We start from the raw sequence: 25,914 nt of genomic DNA, 5'->3' as shown, positions 1-25,914 counted from the left end.
AAGATTTATTTGTGACAGTCTTTTTGTCACGCCTATATGCGACAGCATCTCTGCTGTATGGTGAGTGGCAACTTCCCTTTCATTCCATCCTGGATTTCCTGTAGTTTGAGTAAGGAGTATGTGTTTTGGTCAGCTGGCAAGGTATACATAATAACCTTTATCATGATTATGACGTATGGGGTATATTACTAGCTAAAATAAATAGGACAAAGAAGCATTCTTACATACCAACAAATATACTTTATTCTTGTAAAATATATGCATATGTATTGTGTACAAACAATAAATTACTTTATCTGAAGTTTTCATTTCACTTTTCAACTGGCATCAAATACATATCACACATGGCTTAGAATACCTTATTCCTCTGTATCAGGGATCTTCAGGTATAACTGTGACCTTAAATTTCTGAAATCCACGCACAACAATCATTTCCAATCGAGTACAAGTTTCCAATGCTTGGTAAATATTTGTTGCCGAAGAAACAGGAACGTCGTTGATGTATGTTACTATATCGCCAGGCATCAGACCACCACTGTCAACATAAAAGAAGACTGAGATAGTACAACGAATGTAAAAAAAAAAAAAACTTATGGAGTGTAAAACTACTGATTTTCATTAACATCCACAACAGTGAAAATTTATCCAGTGAGATTTAATAACCAAAATCTGCTAATTTTCTAACAGATTTATCAACCAACTCATAATTTACTTATGTTAAATTAGTATTCCAAATTTAGAATATCGTCACTGGACAAAGACAAAACCTTAATTATCATTCAGCCGGCCGGGGTGGCTAAGCAGTTCTAGGTGCTACAGTCTGGAAGTGCAGCATTTTACAAACAAACGGTCTGTTCACATGAATGGTTAGCACCAAATTCTGGGCTTGACAACAGGACCACCCAGTTGCCAAGCAAGCCCTGTACCATAATGTGCTTAACTTGAATGACTCCTTTACTGTCCATTTCATCTGGATTCTTCCCACCAAAATAACCCTTTTTTAACTGTGTATTTAGAAACTCTCTCTGCAACAAGTACTTCATTCCCGAACCCCCCCCCCCCCCCCCCCCCCCCCCCCCATGGCCTCAGTATTGCCTCTTCGCCCTTCCTTGCTCCCACTGTTTCCTCACACATGCCTCTTGTCCACCCAGTGCACATGTGGCAGTCCTTTTCCATTTCCTGTTTTATTACCCCCCCCACCAAACGCATAGGCTCCTGACACTGCACCTAGCAGCTCATCACCCTGTCTCTGCCACATCCCTGTACACTTCCACAAGCCGCACAATAACATCTTCACCAACACTTACCAGCTGTCTCCCCACCAATTCCCACCCTACACCTCGTCTGTATCCCCAGCCATGACTGCTACTCACACCAATCAGGCCTCAGTGTCCTTAACAGCACATAGTATTCTGAGACTTTTCAACACCAAATAATCACTTTGAGGAGATGGGACAGTGGGTGGGGGTGGGGGCTTAGTCAATTTCGATTTAAGAGCAAACTCTGGCTGTAGCTAATTCCGATTTGTCAGTGGCTGGGACGGTTCTTCAGTCATCTCAGGACATTATTTGGTCTTCAAGAAATCATTTATTGTCTTGTTGGAAACATTCAAAGGATGAAAACCTAATAGGACATTTCTGAAAACTTACACTCCCTTGTTGAGCCATATGCTGGATCAGTGAAATTATTTCTAAGCTAGAATTTTATATTCATGTAGCCAAAATTAAATGCAAGAATGCCTCGACGATGAAAAGAGACATTGCCACTGATCAAATGTTTCATGATTTAACACAAAAAGTACTAAGCACTGTGCTAACGTACAACAACCTGTCACACAGTTTCACCATATTGCCTGCAGTCTTTCTCCTCCAACCAAATCTGAGTGAGAAAGCATTGATGGTAAAATCAAACAATGGAAAATCTAGGATAGAATAATGACAAAATTATGAAAAGGTTAGTAGCTACTCATCATATAGCAGATAAACCCAAGAAAAGGACTGTCAAAGCTTTTGGCCAAACAGACCTTCATCAGAATTAGACAATACAGGCACACACATGATCATAGTTTCTGGCATCCAAGGCCGTGTGTGTGTGTGTGTGTGTGTGTGTGTGTGTGGATGAAAGCCTGTTTGGCCAAAATCTTTGTTTGACATGACAGTCTTTCTGTTGGGCCCATCAGTGACTCGGCATCTCCACTTCATTTGATGGTAGTTACATTTTAGAGATTTTATTCATTATGGCTATTGTATAGCTCAACGAGTTGACTTACTAAGTGCACAAGCAGTCTAAATTTGTGTTATATATTAGTATGACATAAGAAAACAATACAGATGTGACTCATTGAAGTGAGCAGGAATAGCTATTAACAGAATAATAGATAACCACAATTTTCATTTGCTTTGAAATCTAAATTAAAATTCTGGTTTCGCATTTACCATTTATCCATTTACTCAGACTCATGAGGATGATGTAAGAGAGAAGTTAAAAATTGGGAAGACATAAATAACAGCTGAGTCTCACAATTTACAACTTCGGTGATTTAAAATTGCAATCACTTCAGAAATAAATAATTAAATAAGATAAGGTCACTGACAGAAAGCAGAAGCCAGGTATAAACAAATTTTATCATTGAGAATGTATTAGTAGCAACTCCTGCAAGCTACTGACTATGTATGTGGATCACTTTTTATGCCATATGATCTTCCCATGACTCATTAAAAACAATAATAATAGTTATGAATTTAGTTGCCAACCTGTAAGCAGGTGATCCAACCACCACCTTCCATACAAGTACACCATGTGTCACATCAGGTGGAATTGGACGATTTCGGCTTTGAAGTTCATATATAATATCTGGAGTTAGTGTGAGCATTGTTATGCCCATATAACGTCGCTTTGTTGATAGCCCTGTAGGTGCCCCTGGAACGTTAAAGTCTCATTATGAAATGCACGTGTCCAATTAAAATAAAGACTAACTGATGTAACAAATAAAGAGAAATGGCATTTAATGTGGTGACACAAATTATGTAACAACACTGAGAAGCAAAAATGGATACAAATGTACGCTGTCCATCTTTTGAAAATGCAATTACAAAAATTAAGGTTACACAGAGAATAATGATTAGAGCTGGTCTTACAATTTCTCTAGATTTAAAAATGCCTCAAAATAGACAGAAACAAAAACAAAGAAGAAAAAGTACGAAATTAAGTATTTTGCACATGTATTGCATACATCTACTCTTCTCCCCCCTCTCTGTCCCCCCCCCCCCCCCCCCTCTGGCTCTGTCTGTCAGCCCTTTTCTCTGTCCATCTCCTCCTCCAGCCCCTTTCTCAGTACATCTCCTCCTCTACCCTGTCTTTGTCTATCTCTACCTCCCTTATCTCTCTGGGGAGGAAGGGGGTTATAAAATTACAAAACTAAAGCACAACAGAGTTTAGACAAAGATAATTGCCGTCATCAGGTGCTATCGACATGTCACAAAGTTATGTGACGTTTCTATACTGCAGTGAATTCTGTTATCTGTTTTGCTGACAGTAACTCACAAGTGTCGGCAATACAGTCTGCTCCCAGCTACCTGTGAATTTCTATTTCCCAGTCCACTTTGCTCCATGCACTGCAAGAACTGGAGCTCTATACTTAGCTTGTTTCAACATATTTATGCATTCCGCGAGCAGATCATTTCCTTGGCTCAAACACAGAGCCTGTTAGGTTGTTGTGTAGCTGCTGGCAACAGGATCAAATTATCTGTGGTGAAGCAGGATCTCCTGAATTCCCAATGAAAACCACTCAGGAGCTGACTGAATTCTCAGATCTAAAAAAGAAGGTAGTTGACAATATGCTCCAATGTCCTTCATATGCAGCTGGTGAAGATAATAGTACGATAATGTTCTTCCCAGAATTAAGGAGGTTAATAAAAACAGTAACCTTTCATGGAATGTTTCTGTAAGCCAAATAAAGTTAAAATATTTTTTAAAGTACTGTATGTCATTCACCAGTGACTGTTGAAAGCATTTATTTTCACAAATGCAGTTTTGGCCTTAATGCCGGTATCAAGTGGTATACTGCAACTGTGAAAATAAATGCTGTCTAAAGTCAATGGTGAATATGATTTCTTCTAGAAACTTCTACATGACCCTGAACCACATCACGAGAAGTTAATCAAAATGAAAATGGGCATGGAAAATTTGTGCACTTCTTTTTCCCAAAATTCTGCAATGGTTTAATTGAGAGCAGATGGTGTGTGAACACCTCAACTAAATTTCATCTACCACATGAAGTAGCAGCTGTTGTATGCTTCATTGCTCCTCAAACTGAAGCACATATTTCGATCCAAGTCAGTGGCATGTAACTATGGCAAAATACCTCACGAATGTCTGTGTTGTGTCATTTGTGCTGCTCTATAGGTTTCTATTTTACTTTACAGCAGTAACTGTGCACCTCTGTCTCTCCCTACAACCCTTCAAACAGTGCTCCATACAGTTGTGCTGTTAAAGAAACCATTCAAAACCCTGAACAACAGAAAATCCAGGAAGGAAGGAGTAATAACAATATGTATTAGGATAGATTGATACTCACCAGCAGAGAAGACTGAGGCCCGAGTCAGACCTTAGTGCCTGGAGAAGACAGCAGCCATGCTGTGCAAGTTGTACTTGTCTGTTTTTCTAAACCTAATGAAGAATTATGTCTGATATCTTAGTGTCATAATTCATATCATTCTTGAAGATGGGAACTTGGTCTTGCTCTCATGAATCGACAACATTATGGCCCAACTGCCAAAGAAACTGCACAGTTTTCTGTAGCCATTTTACCAGTGGCACTCTGTCTTCATAGTTGACCTTACGACTGTGGACTGGATACTTCATTACTGGAGAAATCGTCAACCTGGATGGACAGTTAATGAATTGAACCACATTCCTCCTATTTATGAGTCTGGTGCCTTAACCACTCCATCATCTCTTGCAGCAGTAGGTATAGGAAACATGCAGCAGCCTCAGCAGTTAGGGAGCCTAAGTCAGTTGCAACTTCTAACAGAAGGTAGTTCACAAAGAAGAGGTGTAGCCTACCAGTTGCAGTAAGTTTTGGGGAGTGAGTAAAAGTCACCAGCATTATGAAGCCTAGTGCATGGTTAACATAAGGGAGCTATGTGGGAATTTTATGAAAGAGGATCAGATGGTGATTGCGGTTAGAGCTGGGAACAGTCTTGATAGGGACCGGGAGTATGATGAAGGTGGTGACCTGGAAAAGTTAGCTACTCAAACTGGTGGCACCAATGTGCACTTCATGCAACTGTTTCAGCATTGTGATTGGCCTCATCTTAATGCAGATGTTATGCCATTAACATGGGGCTGAAGAAGGCACTGATGGCGGAGGGCATGGCTCACATTGCAGTGGTGCCAGCTGAGTCTATCAAAAGATCGAGTTCACTAGGCACGGCCTGCACCTCAATAGGTATGGGAAGGGGAGGCCGGCAGTGTAGTGGGTGGTTGTGGGATTACTCATCGAAAAATTCCTGTAGTTGTTTGTGTTAAGAGCTGCACCTTTTTCAGACTGAAGTCAGTTGATAGGTATCCCTGCTTAAAGGAAGTCCCTTTAACAAAGGGACCACCTTCAAAGGAGATCAGGTATCCAAGTAGTGAAAGAATTAGCATATTTCACCAAAATATAAGATGTATTAGAGATAAAGTTAGTGAACTGTTTATAGATGTTGATTCTGACATTATTAGTATATTGGAACACAAATAATTTAAAAATTCAGAGGCTTCCTTTACCAGGATACAGATTAGCTGGCTGCTTTTCAAGGAGTTCTTTGCAGAGTATAAACAGTATTCCATTTGAGTCCGTAGATGTATCACAACACTGCACTGAACAGGTATTTCAATATTGTGCAAGGGCAGTTTAATTTAGTGAAACTAAACTTCTAATCATTGTTATTTATTAGGTCCCCCAACTGTGACTTCACAGCATTTCCGTTCAAGCTAGAGTGGGTTCTTGGTTCATTTTATAGGAAGTACCAAAAATTAGTTACATGTGGTGACTTCAATATTAATATTGTATTTGATTGTGCAAGAAAAAGGTTGTTGGAAGAACACCTAAATTCATATGGATTGATGCAGATTGTGTATGTGTGTGTGTGTGTGTGTGTGTGTGTGTGTGTGTGTGTGTGTGTGTGTGTGGTTTTTTTTTTTTTTTAAACCAGGGTGCAGAGGAAAAGCAGCACAACCACAGACAATATTTTTATTCATTCTTCATCGCTAGATGGGTATTCTGTTAGTAAAAGGATGAATGGCCTTTCAGACCATGATGCACAAATTTTAACGCTGAAAGATTTTTGTACGCAAACAAAATTTATATTTAATTACAAGCTGTGTAGAAAAGCTAATCCAATGGCAATTGAGAGTTTTTTGAGCCTCATTAAGGAATAAAAATGGCAGGATGTTTTTACTGCCGATAACATAGATGACAAACGTAAGGCTTTCCTTAACAGATTTCTCATGCTCTCTGAAAGTTGCATTCCATTAGAATGTTCTACACAGGGCACTTGCAGTCAACGACACCCTGGATGGCTGGCTAGTGCGATAAGGATATCATGTAGAACAAAGTGGGAATTATATCAAAATGTTACAAGTAGTCACAATAGAGCTGAACATAGCTGGTGATTAAATAAAAACTTAGTTTCTACAGGAAATCATATAACACTCTTGGAAAATCCCTTTCAGAGACTGATGTCTGCAATACTCCTCTGTGATACTGACAAGGGGGAGATTGAGTCAATAATTAAATCACTGAAAACTAGGGAATCTCAAGGATATGGTGGAGTAAGTAGCAGAATATTTAAGTACTGTGCTGCACATGTTAGCCCTGTACTTAGACATATTTGTAATTTTCCCTTTAAAAATGGTCAGTTTCCTGAACGATTAAAGTACTCAGTAGTAAAGTCGCTTTATAAAACGGGAAGAAAGGGATAATGTAGACAATTCTAGACCTATTACTATGCCATCAGTGTTTGCTAAACTTATTGAAAAGGCTGTGTATGTAAGGATAAGTGATCATTTTATTTCATATAATTTGCTATCAAATATACAGTTCTGTTTTAGAAGTGGTTTAACAAATGAAATGCTATATTCTCTTTTCTCTGTGAGGTACTGGATGGACTAAACAAAAGGTTTCGAACACTAGCCATCTTTTTTGATTTAACTAAGGCATTTGATTGTGTTGATCACAAAATATTGCTCCAAAAGTTGAACCATTATGGAATATGGGGAGTAGCTCCCAACTGGTTCATAATATACAGCCAAGGTCATTCTCTGCAGTGTTAAAAATGGTTGTGATGTGGGGTCTGAGTGGGGCACGGTTAAATGGGAGGTGCCCCAGGGATCAGTGCTGGGGCCACTCCTGTTCCTTACAAGCCATCTACCATTACAGGTGATTCTAAAATAGTTCTGTTTGCTGATGACACTTGCTCGGTAGTAATCTTCTGTGCAACATCGGCATTGTTTCAAATAGTGCAGTTCAAGACATAAGTTCATGGCTTGTAGAAAATAAACTAATGCTAAATTGCGGTAAGACTTAGTTTTTACAGTTCCTAACATATAATTCAACAAAACCCAACATTTTAATTTCACAGAATAGGCATATGATTAGTGGAATAGAACAGTTCAAATTTCTGGGTGTTCAGATAGATAGTAAACTGTTGTGGAAAGCCCACATTCAGGATCTTGTTCAAAGACTTAAATGCTGCCATTTTTACTATTCGAACTGAATCTGAAGTAAGTGATAGTTCAATACAAAAATCAGTCTACTTTGCTTATTTTCATTCACTTATGACGTATGGTCCCCCCCCCCCCCCCCCGCCCCCTCATGAACCACGGACCTTGCTGTTGGTGGGGAGGCTTACGTACCTCAGCGATACAGATAGCTGTATCGTACGTGCAACCACAATGGAGGGGTATCTGCTGACAGGCTAGACAAATGTGTGGTTCCTGAAGAGGGCCACAGCCTTTTCAGTAGTTGCAGTGGCAACAGTCTGGATGTTTTGCTGATCTGGCCTTGTAACATCAACCAAAACGGCCTTGCTATGCTGGTACTGCGAACAGCTGAGATCAAGGGGAAACTACAGCTGTAATTTTTCCCAAGGACATGCAGCTTTACTGTATGGTCCTCCTTTTACAGTTCCTAACATATAATTCAACAAAACCCAACATTTTAATTTCACAGAATAGGCATCCTCTTGGGTTAAATATTGTGGAGGTAAAACAGTCCCCCATTCGGATCTCCAGGTGGGGACTACTCAGGAGGATGTTGTTATCAGGGGAAACGAAACTGGCGTTCTATGGATTGGGGTGTGGAATGTCAGATCCCTTAATTGGGCAGGTAGGGTAGAAAATTTACAAAGGGAAATGAATGGGTTAAAGTTAGATATAGTGGGAATTAGTGAAGTTCGGTGGCAGGAGGAACAAGACTTCTCGTCAGGTGAATACAGGATTATAAATACAAAGTCAAATAATGGTAATGCAGGAGTAGGTTTAATAAGGAATAAAAAAATAGGAACAGAGATAAGCTACTATGAACAGCATAGTGAACTCATTATTGTAACCAAGCTAGACACACAAACCCACACCTGCCACAGTAGTACAAGTTTATATGCCAACTAGCTCCGCAGATGAAGAGATTGAAGAAATGTAGGATGCAATAAAAGAAATTATTTAGATAGTAAGGGGACACAAAAATTTAGTAGTCATGGAGGACTGGAATTTGATAGTAGGAAAAGGAAGAGAAGGAAAAGTAGTAAGTGAATACAGACTGGGGATAAGGAAAGGAAGAGGAAGCCACCTAGTAGAATTTTGCACAGAGCATAACTCAATCATAGCTAACACTTGGTTTAAGAATCATGAAAGTAGGTTATATATGTGGAAGAGGCCTGGAGACATGGGAAGTTTTCAGATAGATTATATAATGATAAGACAGAGATTTAGCAATCAGGTTTTAAATTGTAAGACACTTTCAGGGGCAAATGTAGACTCTGACCACAATTTATTGCCTATGAACTGTAAATTAAAACTGAAGAAACTGCAAAAAGGTAGGAATTTAAGGACATGGAACCTGGATAAAGAGAAAGAACCAGAGGTTGTAGAGAGTTTCGGAGAGAGCATTAGGGAATGGCTGACAAGAACAGGGAAAGATATACAAAAGAGGAAGAGTGGGTAGTTTTGAGAGATGAAATAGTGAAGGCAGCAGAGGATCAAGTAGATAAAAGGATGGAGGTTAGTAAAAATCCTTGGCTAACAGAAGAGATATTGTATTTAATTGATGAAAGGAGAAAATATAAAAACGCAGTAAATGAAGCAGGCAAAAGGAATACAAATGTCTCAAAAATGTGATCGCCAAGCAGGGATGGCTAGAGAACAAATATAAGGATAGAGAATCATATCACTAGGGGTAAGATAGATACTGCCTACAGGAAAATTGAAGAGACCTTCGGAGAAAATATAACAACCTGTATGAATATCAAGAGGTCACATGGAAAACCAATCCAAAGCAAAGAAGGGAAAGCAGAAAGGTTTAAGGAGTATACAGAGGGTCTGTACAAGGGTGATCTACTTGAGGGCAAAATTATAGAAATGGAAGAAGATGCAGATGAAGGGGAAATGGGGGATATGAGACAGCGTGAAGAATTTGACAGAGTACTGAAAGACCTAAGTCGAAACAAGAACCCAGGAGTGGACAACATTCCATTAGAACTACTGATAGCCTTGGGGAGAACCAGCCATGACAAAACTCTTCCATCTGGTGAACAAGATGTATGAGACAAGTGAAATATCTTCAGACTTCAATATAATACTTCAAATCCCATAAAAAGCAAGTGCTGACAGGTGTGAAAATTACCGAACTATCAGTTTAATAATTCATGGTTGCAAAAAACTAACACAAATTCTCTACAAACGAATGGAAAAACTGATAGGAGCTAACATCAGGGAAGATCAGCTTGGATTCCAGAGAAATGTTGGGACGCACGAGGCAATACTGACCCTACGACTTATCTTAGAAGATAGGTTAAGGAAAGCAAGCCTACATTTATAGCATTTGTAGACTTAGAGAAAGCTTTTGGCAATGTTAACTGGAGTAGTCACTTTCAAACTCTAAAGGTGGCAAGTGTAAAACACAGGGAACCAAGGACTATTTACAATTTGTACAGAAACCAGATGGCAGTTATGGGAGTCGAGGGGCATGAAAGGGAAGCAGAGGTTGAGAAGGGAGTGAGACAGGGTTTTAGCCTATCCCCGATGTTATTCAATCTGTATATTAAGCAAGCAGTAAAGGACACAAAGGAAAAATTTGAAGTAGGAATTAAAATCCATGGAGAAGAAGAAGAAAGAAAGAAGAAGAAAAAGCTTTGCCTTGATAAGAGGATATAATATGGACAACAAAAGCAAAATGACGATAATGGAATGTAGTCAAATTAAATCAGGAGATTCTGAGGGAATTACATTAGGAAATGTGACACTTAAAATAGTAGATGAGTTTTGCTATTTGGGGAACAAAATAACTGTCCGAAGTAGAGAGGATATAAAATGTAGATCGGCTATGGCAAGGAAATGTTTCTAAAGAAGAGACATTTGTTAGCATCAAGTACAAATTTAAGTGTTCGGAAGTCTTTTCTGAAAGTATTTGTATGGAGTGTAGCCATATATGGAAGTGAAACACAGATGATAAACAGTGTAGACAAGAAGAGAATAGAAGCTTTCAAAATGTGGGGCTACAGGAGTATGCTGAAGATTAGATGGATAGACCACATAACTAATGAGGAGGCATTGAATACAACTGGGGAGAAGAGGAATTTGTGGCACAACTTGACTAGAAGACATGTTCTGAGGTATCAACGGATCACCAATTTAGTATTGGACGGAAGCGTAGAGGGAGACCAAGAAATAAATACACTAAGCAGATTCAGAAGGATATAAGTTGTAGCAGTTATTCAAAGATGAAGAGGCTTGCACACAATAGAGTAACATGGAGAGCTGCATCAAACTAGCCTCTGGACTGAAGACGGCGACGACGACAACAACAACAAACAACAACAACATGATGTATGGTATTAAAATTTGGGGCAACTCTTACCATTCTCAAAGGATATTTTTGGCTCAGAAATAGGAGGTTTGGGAAATAAGTGGTGCAACTTCGTGAACTTCTTGTTGACCCCTATTCATTAGTCTGGGTATTCTGTCATTGGTCTCTCAATGTATATATTCTATACGCGTTTCTTGTTAACAATATCAGCTTATTCCCAAGAATTAACAACTTTCACTCAATTAATACTAAGCAGAAATCCAATCTACATTTGGATCGCACTTCCCTGACTCTTGCACAGAAAGATGTGCAGTATACTGCTGCATCCATTTTCAATAAGCTACCACAAGAATTCAAAAATCTTAGCAGTAATCCACACGGTTTCAAATCGAAACTGAAGAGTTTCCTCATGAGTCACTCCTTCCGTTCTGTCGAGGATTTTCTTGAAAAATTAAGCTGATTCTTGTGTGGTATTGTTGATTGTGTTTACATAAACTTATGACTTGTCTCTTTTTTGGGTTCATAAACATTTTATTTTATCTGTTATTACTTTTATGTTGTAGTTTCATATACTGACACATTCCATGATCTTGGATATTTGCTCCTCAATTTGGTCCTATGGAACCTGATGTGTAAAAAAATATATATTAAATAAATAAATAAAATAAAAATCTCACTTGGTCTCCCCTAGTTTGTCCTTTCCGTGGAGGATGTTATCCATTAGCAAAGGGGCATCAAAAACTATAAATGTCTCTCCTGAAGAACTGTACATCAGGGTCTTCTCCGTTTATTAGTTTCAGGAGATACACATGCAACCTGAAATCAGTCATCTTCCTCTACAGCATGAATCTCGAGTAGAACGTTTTCATCTGATACATGAAGACAAGGCCCAGAATGCATAATCTGATGGCTTCGAGAAAATTTTCTTGATTGTTAATGTTACTGATGCCATGTTCTACTTTTCTACGGCGATATTACTGATACTGCATTAATAGTAATAATTTATGTATTTCTTATCATATGCCCTTTGGTACAATTGTGCACATACATCGATGAGCCAAAACATTATAATAGCATGTTGTTCCACTTTTCAAACACAGCACACACAGATTCTGCTTGGCATGGTTTCTACAAGTCCTTGATAGGAGTCCGGAAGTATATAGTACCACATGTATATGCACAGGTCAAGCAATTCCTGCAAATCACGGGATGGTGATTTACGGGCACACAGGTGGCACCCCAACACGTGTTCCAATGGGTACAGATTAGGTACATTTGCTGGCCAAGACGTCAATGTGAGTTCACTATAATGCCCTTCAAACCACTGTAGCATGATTCTGACCTTGCAACACAGACAGTTACCCTGCTGAAAGATGTCATCACCGTAGGGGGAGACTTCAAGCATGAAGCAATGCAGGTGGTCTGCAATAATTATGTTCACATAGCTCACTGCTGTCATGATGCCTTTGATTACAACAACAGATCCCATAGGAGACCAACTCAGTGTACTCCACAGCACAATTCTGCCCTCACCGGTTTACATTTGTGATGTGGTGCATGTTCCATGCAGTCATTCACCTGTATGTCGGCGTGTAAGCATCCAACAATCAATCTGGTGTGACACGAAATGCGGTCCATTCAACACATGTTTCTATTGATCCACAGTGAAAACTCAGCAATGCTGTGCCCACTGCAATCACAATTGCAGACGTCGTTGAGTCAACACAGGAACATGTATGGGTCCTGTGATGTGGAGCTCCATGTTCAACAATGGCCTGTGAAAAGTGTGCTTCGAAACACTTGTGCCAGCACCAGCATTGTACTCTGTCACCAGATCTGCCACAGAGTACTGTCCATGTTGGATTACACAATGGGGGATAATCCTACCTCTATGTTTTGTGATGAGACGTGATCATCCAGTACCATAAGGCCTACTCGCTATTTCACCATTCTTCAACCACTTTCCATAGGTGCTCACAACAGATAGTATGTCAGCAGGTGATCAGCTTCGCTGTTTCAGAAATTCTCGTTTCCAGCCGCAATGCCACAACAATGTGCCCTTTGTCAAAACTGCCTATATTGGTGGATTTCTGCATCTGGGCTGCCTATATCTTCACTATAATGACTGCTCATTCATCTCTTTTCCGCTTTCATTCTTTCCATATTGCGACACATGCTCCCAACACCACCAGGAGACATTCAACCTCGCAGTGTGCAGTGGTCATATTGTTTTGGCTCATCAGTGTAGTTGGTTAGTTTGTGTGTTTTGCATAGTTGGAAGTGTATCCTGAATATGAAGGTTCATTGCTGAGCCACATGGCTTACGGACATGTTTTAAGTGCCCTCTTCATCTCGGTGTAAGAGAAGCTCAGTAACCTTGCCTTATAGGATATTTTGCTCCTTACCAAAGATCAGATATCTCCTGCAAATGGCCTGTTTTGTGAGCTACAGACACATAGGCTAGCAGAAAAATCGATGTTTACTTCACAGTCAGATGAAATGCATCTGCCACACTTCACTTTCCTATTCTTGTGCACCTCTTGGGTGTCTAAGCACATTAGATCCTACTTTTCTATAATTTAATGCTGTGTATTGCACAATACTTAAAAAAATATACCTCAACTGATTTTACTTTTAACAGCTTTCCTACTTGGGATTTCATACTGTCTCAGCCAGAGTACCCTAGTTTTTCATGGATTTATAAATATTACAGGTTTTTAAATGATTTGCCAAATTCTTGTTGATATTCTACTGTGAAAAATAGGAAAAAGAACTCAATTACAGAAATAACAAACCTGCTTTCTTTCTTTCCTCACTTTTCTTCAAAAACTCCTTGGCATAATCAATAGGTATTGCAAATGAAATACCAGCTGTGACTTTCATGGAATTAATGCCGATAACTTCTCCATCCAAGTTAACCAGTGGGCCTCCAGAATTCCCAAACTAAAACATATTTTTCAAATCATTACACTTGCAATAATTATAAGAAAAGCAACGAAAAACAAGCATATATCAAGCTAGGTATCGTCAAATTATTCACTACGAAAAGAATACTAAAGAAAATTAAAATGCTTCAAAATTTATGTAACATGTTTGTAGTAATATATTACAATAACGACAATAATGAACTCTAAGAACACCTTACACTTCAGAGAATTTCTTAGGACTAGTATGCACATCTTTTTTAATTTATGCTTTTGTTGATACATGGGTCTTTGTTTTCATGCATCCCAATGTAACTATCCAGTTGATCATCCATACTGTTGTAATTTTTCACATGTTAGTAAATCATGCCAGTTCGTAATGTACCTTCTTCATTACAAACTACACATTTGAGCAATGGATACACGCCAATCTGATGCAAATGTTCAGCAATGCAACTATGGCCTATAATTAGTGATAGTGTTGCCACTGTTATGTCCCATGGTGTGCACGATCACCTGCAACAAGTACTATCAGGTGGGGCCTCATATCATGGTGGCTGTTGACGTTAGTGTACCCTGAAACTAGGTGGCTGGTGAAAGTAGGTGCTATCTTTATAAACTGGCTCAGTGTCAAAGCAAGGGAAGTACTATTGCTTCTAATCAAGCTAGAATAAGATACATTGAAGATAAGCAGTTCATCAGTTGCTCTTTATAGTGTAAAATTACAACGAAGCAGTTTCTAAAGATATAATATTATGAAAAGAAAAGTTGCTACTCACCTACAGCAGAGATGCTGAGTCGCAGATAGGCACAACAAAAAGACTGTCACAAATAAAGCTTTTTGGCCAGTAACGTCTTTGTCAACAACAGACAAAACACACACACACACACACACACACACACACACACACACACACACACACACACAAAAAAAAAAACTGCAGTCTCGAGCAACTGAAACCACACTGCGAACAGCAGCACCAGTTCAAGATGGGAGTGGCCACTGTTGTGGGTGGGGGTAAGGAGGAGGCTGGGTTGGGGAAGGGGAGGGACAGTGTGGTAGGGGTGGGGGACAGTGAACTGCTGCAGGTTAGTGGAGGGCAGGGGAGAGTGGTTTGTTAGTTGGTTTAAAGAGGGGGGAGGGACCAAACTGTGAGGTCATTGGTCCCTTGTTCCCGGTAAAATAATTACACAAGGGAAAGAAGAAAAGAAAGGAGACATACAGCACAATAATAGGAGAATGGAAGAACCAGAAGAACGAGAATAACGGCTGGAGGACAACCAACACTACTATCGACAGAACAGGAAAAGAAAACTACAGAGAGAAGCAAGAAACAGGTAGAAGGGATAAAAACAAGAGAGCAGATGACCGTGGCTGGCTGACCATGACAATAAAAAGGAAAAGCCACCCACTCTGTGACACATTAAAACATCCAGCCTAAAAGCATTAGAGTGGTGTAATGGATCTGGGAGATGTGTTATTTTCTACTGAATTTGTCAATACCAATCTAATGAGGGAGGTTGTAAATTTTTTCTTATATTTTAGTCAGAATATATTTTTGGGAATTGTAATTTGCCTTATTTTATGCCAATTTGCTTATATGTTTGAGAGTGACAGCATATTGATTAATATTAGCAGATGTGACAAAGAATATCAAAGAGACTGGTTACAAGTGGAAGCTTGTGTGTTGTGTGAAATGTCTTTGACACTGGAGTCGTCTTTGACCGTAGTCAGTCGGCAGTGAACTCTCGGTGTGTGTGTGTGTGTGTGTGTGTGTGTGTGTGTGTGTGTGTGTGTGTGTGTGTGTGTGTGTGTGAGACGGTGGAACAATGTGCAGGTCGCCGTTATAATAGTTTGCAAGTGAACAGAAAAAATGAATTATGTTACTACTTTTTACATAAACATCAAGAAGGGACCACATTCAAAGAAATGGTATTTGAAACACCAAAAATGAGGCAAATGCATTGAACCAGGTCATTTCTGCAGCCGATGAAACAGCATTGTGGAATCATACTTTCACTAGACGACTGAAGCCAACACAGAAAAGTCAAATATCATCTTATAAACATTTCACGGAAAAGTGAGTACTGTCACGAAATATGCTAAATTCAAGTATATAAAAAATAGTGAGCATATTTCAGTGGGGAACACAAATGGACAAAGGAGATGCGCGAAAACCTATATAGAATGATAATCCACCATCACCTATAAAATGTAAAACTAAGTTAGCCGATGAGGTGTTGTCAGCTAAAACTAAGTGGTAACGAGTCCAGTAACTGAAGACTCTGTCGCAGGGCAGCCAAAGAAAGACAGCTCACCAAGATATGGGACACTGTCAGTCGGGTGCCGCACCAACACGAAGGTGGGTCAGCAAGGCGCAGGAGGTAACCATGTGTCACCCAAGTGTGGCCAATGCCACGCCAACAGAGAACCACAGAGTCCCTGCGAGAGTCCCACGTGGAGGTCTTCCACACATTCATAGTCTCCTTAATGGCACACAGTTTGTTGTGCGTACAGAGGCTATGCCATTCTGTCTCCCAAAGCTGCAAAACCTTGCAGCCTAGTACTGAACGCTGGTCAGTTGCAGAGAACTGATCTCCATAAGCAGCATCCGCATAGCCTGTTTGGCCAGCCTGTCAGCAAGTTCGTAGCCTGGGATTCCAATGTGACCTGGGGTCAACACAAAACACCACTGAACAACTGGACCATTCCAGGGCACAAAGGGACTCCTGGATGGTCGATACCAAAGGATGAGTAGCACTGGTCGATAGCTTGTAGGCTGCTCAAGGAGTCAGTACACAGAAGAAACGACTTCCCAGGGCATGAACAGATGTGCTCAAGAGCATGAGATATAGCCACCACCTCGACAGTGAACACACTGCAGCCATCAGGCAAGGTGCGCAGTTCAATATGTCCTCCATGGACACACGCAAAGCCGATGTGATCATCAGCCATTGAGGTGTCCGTGTAAACCACTTCATGGCCTCGGTACATGACAAGCGGAGAGCCTTAGGGCCACGTGAGAGATCGAGGCGAAGCCGTCACCTAAGTGTACGTGAATTGACCTCACGTATAGGTGGTAAAGGCAAGGACTCCAGTTCGGAAAGGAGGGACTGGACACGAACTGCAATTGGAAGCCATGACCTGGACCGCAGATGCGGAAGATGAACCACCGTGGGTGGGAAAAGGAGACAGTAATTCGGATGCACAAGAGAACTATGGACATGTGCTACGTAACTGGCCAGCACTTGTGCACGCCTAACCTGCAATTTGAGGGACTCCGGCCTCCACTAGGACACAGGTCACCGGACTCGTCCTAAAAGCTCCTGTCGCTAAGAGAATGCCACAGTGGTGCACGAGGTTGAGTAAACGCAACGCTGAGGGTGCCGCCGAACCATAAACCATATAGTCAAGGCGGGACTGAAAAAGGGCCCTGTAGAGCCGCAGCGGCATAGAGCAATCTGCACCCCAGTTGGTGCTGCTCAGGCAGCAGAGGGCATTGAGCTGCTGCCAGCACTTCCGCTTAAACTGATAAGGTGAGCAAGTCAAGTCAATCGGGTGTTGAAAACAAGTCCTAAGAATCGATATGTCTCCACTACAGTGATTGGATAATCAGTAAGCTAAAGTTCTGGTTCCAGATGAACGGTACGATGCTGACAGAAGTGCATAACAAATGACTTTGCGGCCGAAAACTGGAAACTGTCGGCTAGAGCCCATGACTGCGCATTGTGGATGCCTCCCTGTAGGTGCCGCTCAGCAATACCAGTACTGGTGGAGCAGTATGAAATGTGGAAGTCGTCTGCATACACAGAAGGTGAGACAGACAGCCCTACAGCTGCTGCTAGACCATTAATGGTCACTAAAAATAGAGATACACTCAATACAGAGCCGTGTGGGACTCCATTCTCCTGGATACGGGGGGAAATATGGGAGGTACCTACTTGGACACGGAAAGTTCATGCAACAGCAAATTTTGGATAAAAATCGGGAGTGGGTCTCGGGTACCCCACTCATATAATGTGACTAGGATATGATGTCGCCAGGTCATGTCATACACTTTACATACATCAAAGAAGGTGGCAACCAGGATTTGGTGTCTGGAAAAGGCTGTTCCGATGGTAGACTCGAGGGACACAAGATTATCAGTGATAAAGCGACCCTGGAGGAAGCTGCCCTGTCACGGAGCCAGTAGACCACCTGGTCCAGGACCCGACCCAACCCAACTGCCGACACACCATACATTCCAACGGCTTACAAAGAATGTTGGTGAGGCTGATGGGTTGATAGCTGTCCACATCAAGCGGGTTTTTACCAAGTTTGAGCACTGAAATGATGGTGCTTTCCCGCGATTGTGATGGCAAGATGCCATCGCACAAGATCCGGTTGAAGATGTTGAGGAGATGTTGCTTGTAATCAGATGAGAGATGTTTAATCACCTGACTGTGGATCCGATCTCGTGCAGGAGCAGTGTCAGGGCAATGTGCAAGGGCACCGAGGAGCTCCCACTCTGTATATGGGGCGTTATAGGATTCACTGTGGTGTGTAGTGAATGTGAGAACTTTCCCTTCCAGCTGTCGTTTGAGAGTGCGAAAGGCTAGGAGGTTATTCTCTGATACAGAGGCTCGAGCACAGGGCTCAGCAAAGTGCTCGGCAATCGCATTTGCGTCAGTAGATAACATGCCATTTATGTTAACGCCAGGGACACCTGTTGGGGTCTGGTACCCGAAAATACGTTTGATCTTTGCCCAGACTTGGGAAGGTGACATATGGCACCCAATGGTCGAGACGTATCTCTCCCAACACTCTTGCTTCCGTTGTTTGATAAGTTGGGGAACGCGAGCACGAGGCCGTTTAAAGGCTCAAGGGAAGGGTGCCGCTGTAAAGCTCGCCAGCGCTCCTTAATTGCTTCAACGACTTCCGGCGACCACTAAGGGACCGCCTTTTGCCGGGGGCACCCTGAAGAGTGAGGGATCACATTTTCTACCGCAGAAAGGATTGTGGTAAACACCTGCTCAACGATCACAACGATGTTCCCATGTGGAGGAGATTCAACGGTGACAGCAGAGGTGAAAGTTTCCCAGTCCGCTTTGTTTAAAACCCATCTGGGCAGGCGTCTGTGGGCCTGACGCAGGGGCAGTGACAGGAAGATGGGGAAGTGGCCACTACCACATGTCGTCATGTGCTCTCCAGCGGATAGATGGGAGAAGTCCTGGGCTGCAAAGTGATAACTCAGTGGCCAAGTAACTACCGTGAGACACACTGAAATGTGTGGAAGCCCCAGTATTTAAGAGGGAGAGGTCGAACTAAGACAGTAAAGTTTCGACTTCTCTGCCTCAGCCAGTAAGCATGATTAAAATCTCCCAAAAGTATTTTAGGGAGTGCAACTAATACATTCAGGGGTACTGCACCATCTGGAGGAAGATCTACATTGCAGACAGTTATTTCCTGCATCATCCTTATTCTGACAGCCACAGCTTCAAGAAGAGTTTGAAGGAGCACAGTTTCACTACAGACTGAGTTTAGGACATGAACGCCAACTCCACCTGACACTCGATTATAGTCACTACGGTTCCTGTAATATACCTTATAGCCATGGAGAGCAGGGGTCCGCATTGTTGGGAACAAGGTTTCCTGGAGGGCAATGCAGAAAGCAGGTGTAAAGCTTAACAGTTGCCGTAGCTCAGCCAGGTGGTGGAAAAAACTGTCGCAATTCTACTGGAGGATGACATCATCATGAGACTGGGAAGGCACGGAACATTCAATGAGGCAGTTTATGCCTCAGGGTCACCTGCTGTCACTGACTTGTTGCCTGAGCAGTCTATATCCATTGTGCCTGAATGTCTGGGGAGATGTAGGTCCTCAGCAGACACCAAAATCTCCACTTCATCCGCAGTCGCAGAGCTTGTAGGTAGCGGTGGTGTGGGTGCCACCGCAGTTCCCTTGGTCTTGAGGATCTTCCTTTTGGATTTCTCTCGCTGGTCCTTGGGTTTCCCTGGCTGGGAGGACTGCACTGATTCCATCTCCAGGACTGAGAATGAGCATGAAGTCCTACGACCAGCTGCCTTTGGGCTCTTCAGCCACTGATGGGTGTCATCTTTTCCACTAGCAGAAACCTGGGAAGGGAGTGACCCAAGGGACCCCTTCGTATCGAGAGGAGCCAACGAAGACCTACGCTTCTCCAGTGTAAAAGTGGGGACTGATATCCCTGATGGTCGGGGAGGAGAGGGGGGTTCCTCACGAAGTAGGTGGTGCAGCAGCAACAGGGAGGGAAGTGCCACCCACCATCAAGGGGGTCAAGGGGGCAGGTGCAGTCTTCCGACTCTTGAGAGGTGACTGGGGTTGGTGGAGCTGATGGGGCTAGAACTGTTGCAGTGGCGTTGTAAGACGAAGTTGTACATAAAGGATGTAAGCATTCAAATTTTCTTTTAGCCTCAGTGTAGGTCAGTCGGTCCAGATGGGAGGCAGGACACATGGAGTATTGGGATGTGATGGGCATCCGCAATCTCAAGATGTGACGTTGGAAGTACGGCGGAAAGATATATGGCTGAACTTCTAGCATTTAAAGCACCGGATTGGGGGAGAGATATAGGGCTTTACATCACAGTGGTAGACCATCACCTTGACATTCTTGGGTAATGTATCACTCTTAAAGGCCAAAATGAAGGCACCGGTGGCAACCTGACTATCCCTCGGGCCCTGGTGGACATGCTGAACGAAATGTACACCTCGCCGCTCTATATCGGCGTGAGCTCATCAGACTGCAAAAGAAGTTCCCTGTGAAATATGATACCCTGGACAATACTTAAGCTCTTATGGGGCATTATGGTTACAGAAATATCCCCCAGCTTGTCGCGAGGGAGTAACGCCCATGACTGGGCACAGGATGCTGTTTTGATCAGGACTGAACAGGATCTGATTTTGGACAAGCCCTCCACCTCCCCAAACCTGTCCTCTAAATGCTCAACAAAAAACTGAGGCTTCATCGTCATGAAAGATTCCCCATCAGCTCTCAAACATACGAGGTATCAGGGCAAATATGAGCTGCTGCCATCCTTAGCCTGACGTTCCTCCCATGGTGTGGCCAGGGAGGCGAATGATTTGGGGTCGTACTACTGCATGTTGAATTGAGCCCATGAACGCTTAGAGACTGCTGGTGTTTGACCACCAGCAAGAGATGATGTACTACATTTCAACGCATGTCATCTGCCCTGATGCCACCCAATCCGACCAGGGGCCCTCTCCATGGGCGCCGCCCAGCCACAGCAAAGGCCACCTGGCGGGATGGCCATTGCCAGGAGTCCTGATGCCCCAAAGTGACAGGCATCTACTCCTCAGCATATGTGGGGAGTTAACGGCACAGGCATCAGCAGAGCAATGCCTGTGTGGTCAGGGGGCTACAACCAACAGGGCACATGGCGGCCCCACCACAACGGTCTGCTACCATGCTGAGTATCAGGTGCAACCAAGGAAACAAGTCCATTATCATTGTCAGTGAAGAAAACGATAGTGCATAGTTGATGGAAAAATAAGCACCCAGGAGGGTGACTTCGCCCAACAGTTGGAGAATGAGCAGAAGTGCAGATCCACGTCGGCGAAGGATGCGATAGGTCTCAGCACATGATGGGCATGATGCACCTTGTAAGGCACCCTTCCCAAATTGTCTCAGTCTTCGGAAAAATTTTGAAAAATGGAGGTCAAACCCTATAGAGGACCATCACATAAAGGCCGAAATGTGAGAGACCCCTTTTAGTTGCCTCTTACAACAGGCAGTAATAGCTCGGGCCTATTCTAAACCCCAGACCCACAGGGGGCAGCAGGGGAGAGGTGGGGAGGGGGCAGGGTAGCAGAAAAGGAGGGAAGTAAAATAACTGGGTGCGATGGTGGAATGAGGGCTGTGTATTCCTGGAATGGGAACAGTGAAGGGGCTGGATGGGTGAGAACAGTGACTAACAAAGGTTGAGGCCAGGAGGGTTACAGGAACATAGGATATATTGCAGGTAAATTTCCCATATGCGCAATTCAGAAAAGCTGTTGTTGGTGGCAAAGACCCATATGGCACAGGCTGTGAAGCAGTCACTGAAATGAAAGATGATGTGTTTGACAACGTGCTCAGCAACAAGTTGGTCCACTTGTTTCTTGGCCGCAGTTTGTCAATGGCCATTCATGCAGACAGACAGATTGTTGGTTGTCATGCCCACATAGAATGCAGCACAGCGGCTGCAGTTTGCTTGTAGATTGCATGACTGGTGCATTGGTGGTGATGCTCACAGTGTACTTTCAGTCGCCTGAGACTGCAATTGGATGTGTGAGTTGCATCTGTATATATATATATATGTGTGTGTGTGTGTGTGTGTGTGTGTGTGTGTGTGTGTGTGTGTGTGTGTGTGTGTGTGTGGTTTTCTACTTTAGGAGAAGTTGTTTTGGTCGAAAGCTCAAATGTGTAGCAGTCTTTTTGTTATGTCTGTCTGCAACTCAAGGACTCCTTTACATGGTGAGTAGCAACCTATCCTTTCATAATATTTTCATTGCACTAAAAACTAATTAACATTAACAATAGGTGATTTATTTTACATATCAGTTTCACAAGACTTACATTCCTTATAAATATAAGGCCTTCAAACTGGCACCTTACATAATTGGTAGATTTCCCAGTACTATAAATAAGCAGTGTGTGTGTGTGTGTGTGTGTGTGTGTGTGTGTGTGTGTGTGTGTGCTTGCGTATGAAAGTCTTACTGGCCGAAAGCTTTACTTGTGACAGTCTTTCTGTTGTGCCTATCTGCGACTCAGCATTTCTGCTATATTGTGAGTAGCAACTTCCTTTTTCATAATATTGTTACATTCCATCTTGGATTTTCAACTGTCTGATTAGCTTCTAAAGAGAGCAATTCTCGAGTTACACTAGCATCATTAGCTACCAATATCTGGTGTGTGTGTCACTGCCTTGCTTCTTCACTTGTTTTCTCAATTGCTTCTCTCTTCTTCATTGGCTTTAATGAACTGTTTTACTGTTCCACAATTGCCCGACTCTGATGCCCTATCGCTGATGGCCTCTAGAAGGACAGACCAAAACAAGGCGCACAGTGACCTGCAATGCCTTGAAATTTAGGTTCTATGTTACAATCCTAGGAAAATAGAGATCCATTCTGGTGACAACAAGGGTGCTTGACACAGATGATACAATAATTATTTATGCAAATTTTTAAAACATGTATATTCCTACCCCCTCACAAAAGTGGTTTTTCTGTTTTGGTAGCTGTGTGGTGACAGACCTGGCCAACGAATGGTTTGAAACAGTCAAAGATCTTGAACTTAATGTTCATATTAATGTTAATTTAGCTAACCATTTGGTTGACTTCATTCTGGAAGTTAATACCTCTTTGGCAAACGAAAGGCCCTCATGTTGGAAGTGGCCCAGTAACTTGTTAATAAAAACATAATAGAAATTCTTAGGTGATACAGACAATATGAGAAATGATAAACCCTTTCACAGTACAAAAGGAAAGGTTGAGTTTGAAAGACACGCGCAGTTCCTTCCATTCACCTCTTCTAAACGTTTGTGTGTGTGTGTGTGTGTGTGTGTGTGTGTGTGTGTTAACAGTGGGGTGACAGGCTAAACACACACACACACACACACACACACACACACACACACACACACACACATCAGACCACACCACACCACACCACACACTATCATCATATTTGTTAGTGCATTTGCTAAAATATTCTGTACAAATGTTAACATCAGTAAACAATAAAAAAGAACATAACACAAACTCTGTTGAAATCACAGCCAGTCTACCCATTTTCACTCTCATGCATGTGCACAATCATCCTATCACTTAGAAAATATCACTGTAAACATGCCACCATTCTACAACTTGTGTCCTCCCAACTCTTCAGCCGCTAGAAGCCTATCATATCATAGTCAGGGTTGTTGGAGGATTCACTGTTAGACTCAAGTTGCTTGGCCATGGATGTCATCCTATGGGTATGTGACAAAATATGTATTAAAGAAATCTGATGACATAACTACAATACAGAGTGATGAGAATGTGCTTGGATACTATGTCGACATCACTGACCAACACACCCCTTGCAGAAAGAAAAGACATGCCACTCTACATTCAACAACAGTGCTTAGCATAAAAATACGTAGCATAAGGGGCAGTCAACTGAAAATGAGAGAAATCGAAAAAAATTAAGTAAACTGTTTATTATTTCAAAAGTAATTGCCATAACCGTCAATACATTTATCCCATGTGTGAGAAGATAGTCAATTCCTTCACGGAAAAATGTTTGTGATTGCCCATGAAAACATGATCATGCCCAGAAGGGTCTACACATTGTCAAGATTGTTGGAACTATGCTGTCCCGGTCTCTACTCATACAATTTCCATATTTTTGGAGTGCTGAAGAAAGACATTCACAGCCATCAATTTGCTTCGGCTGAAAAGGTACACTCCTGTGTACAATCATGGTTTGGTAGGCAACCACAAACACTTTTCCATGAAGGCACTGACTGTCTTGTATCGCAGTGGGATAAATATATTAACAGCTGTGGCAATTAATTTTGAAACAACGAAAAGTTTGCTTACTTTCATTCCATGTGTCTCGTTTACATTTGACTACAAATTGTAAAATGACAAATGGACCCCAGTTACATAACTATTTCAAGACCGCGAGATTCAAGAATGCATCTGTCCATACAGGTCAGCTTCCTTGGGCAACAAGGTATTTTACCTGCCAACCTTGAAAAGCAATACCAAGAACAGACGGACAACTTTGTCACAGAAAACAGGTGATGAAATTACATCTAAATTTACACAGATGGCTACAAGTTGTTAGAAGAAACGGTACATGCTCTATTGCCCATTAACAAATATTATGAGGAGGTATGCTGTATTTACTGAACTGTCCATTTATACTGTGGAAATATTAGCAATTTATGACATGACTACCTACAGAAAAAGACATGAATCTGACAAAGTTTTAATCTTAACAGACTCTTAAGGTAGTCTCCATAGGAAGGAAACTTTATATTGGAATGTAACCATAACTGATTACATACAGAATATTGTGAGTCTGATTCATGTTGCAATAAAAGTTGATACTGATGTAAACTTCTTGAGACCCAAAGGACATAAAGGCATAACTGGAAACGAAATTGTCGTCAGGTATGTTAAAGAAAGTAGAACCCGAGGCATATCTCAAGGAATGTTGTTTGTAAAATCACGCCACCAAGCACAGGAAGAATGGAATAAGGAGTGGACAGTTACCCCAAGAAACAAAGGAAGATTTTATGGTCATATTCAACTGAAACTGCTAACGAAACTGTGGCTTACTGGAGTCTGAATGAGTAAACAGCACTAGAGCTCCATAATAAGAATGTGGTCAGGATATGGATGTTACCCCAGTCATCTTCATAAAATTTATTGATTCACCAATGTCTGGTCATGAAAATGAAGAGGAAGCTGGCTTAAATCATGGTAATACTAGCATGCACCAAGCATCAGATACAGCAAACGAAACTATATCACAAGCTGAATCAGCTGAAGACTCCACTGCTGACGTCTATTACTGTTCTATTAAATACAAATGGTATGTGGATTTATCACATTATAGGAACATATCTGAAAGACACAGGCACATAAGTATTTAGTAACATTTGTTTTGAATTGTTATACATGTAAATACGTCTATCACATTAATATCAAACAATGGGAAGTCCTGGATCTATCACATTAACATTTAATTTCAATTTTGTTATGGATGATTATATCAGATTATGTACCCTGTTTGTATACACAGAGTATCTGCTTAATAGGTGGATATCAACTAAACCAAATAAGTAATAAATAAATCTTCTACATTTACATCAGAACTCCAGAAGCCACCAGATGTTGTGAAGTGGAGAGTACTG

At 41.8% G+C, this 25,914-nt stretch overlaps 1 protein-coding gene across 2 annotated transcripts in view; it reads right to left on the bottom strand.

Moving 5' to 3' along the window:
• Positions 1-225: 225 nt before the first annotated feature.
• The window catches only part of LOC124709130 (serine protease HTRA2, mitochondrial), a 47,034-nt gene continuing 21,345 nt past the window's right edge, over positions 226-25,914 (bottom strand). For both annotated transcript variants that reach the window (XM_047240792.1, XM_047240791.1), the window contains exons 5-7: positions 13,861-14,008; positions 2,754-2,919; positions 226-535 (exon numbers count right to left, since the gene is read on the bottom strand). In XM_047240792.1, the coding sequence (XP_047096748.1) occupies positions 373-535; positions 2,754-2,919; positions 13,861-14,008 (477 nt within the window). In that variant the 3' untranslated portion in view covers positions 226-372. The remainder of the gene's footprint in view (positions 536-2,753; positions 2,920-13,860; positions 14,009-25,914) is intronic.

Source organism: Schistocerca piceifrons, chromosome 7 (genome assembly GCF_021461385.2).
Source record: "Schistocerca piceifrons isolate TAMUIC-IGC-003096 chromosome 7, iqSchPice1.1, whole genome shotgun sequence".
NCBI lineage: Eukaryota > Metazoa > Arthropoda > Insecta > Orthoptera > Acrididae > Schistocerca > Schistocerca piceifrons.
This window is presented reverse-complemented; position numbering and strand designations above follow the sequence as displayed.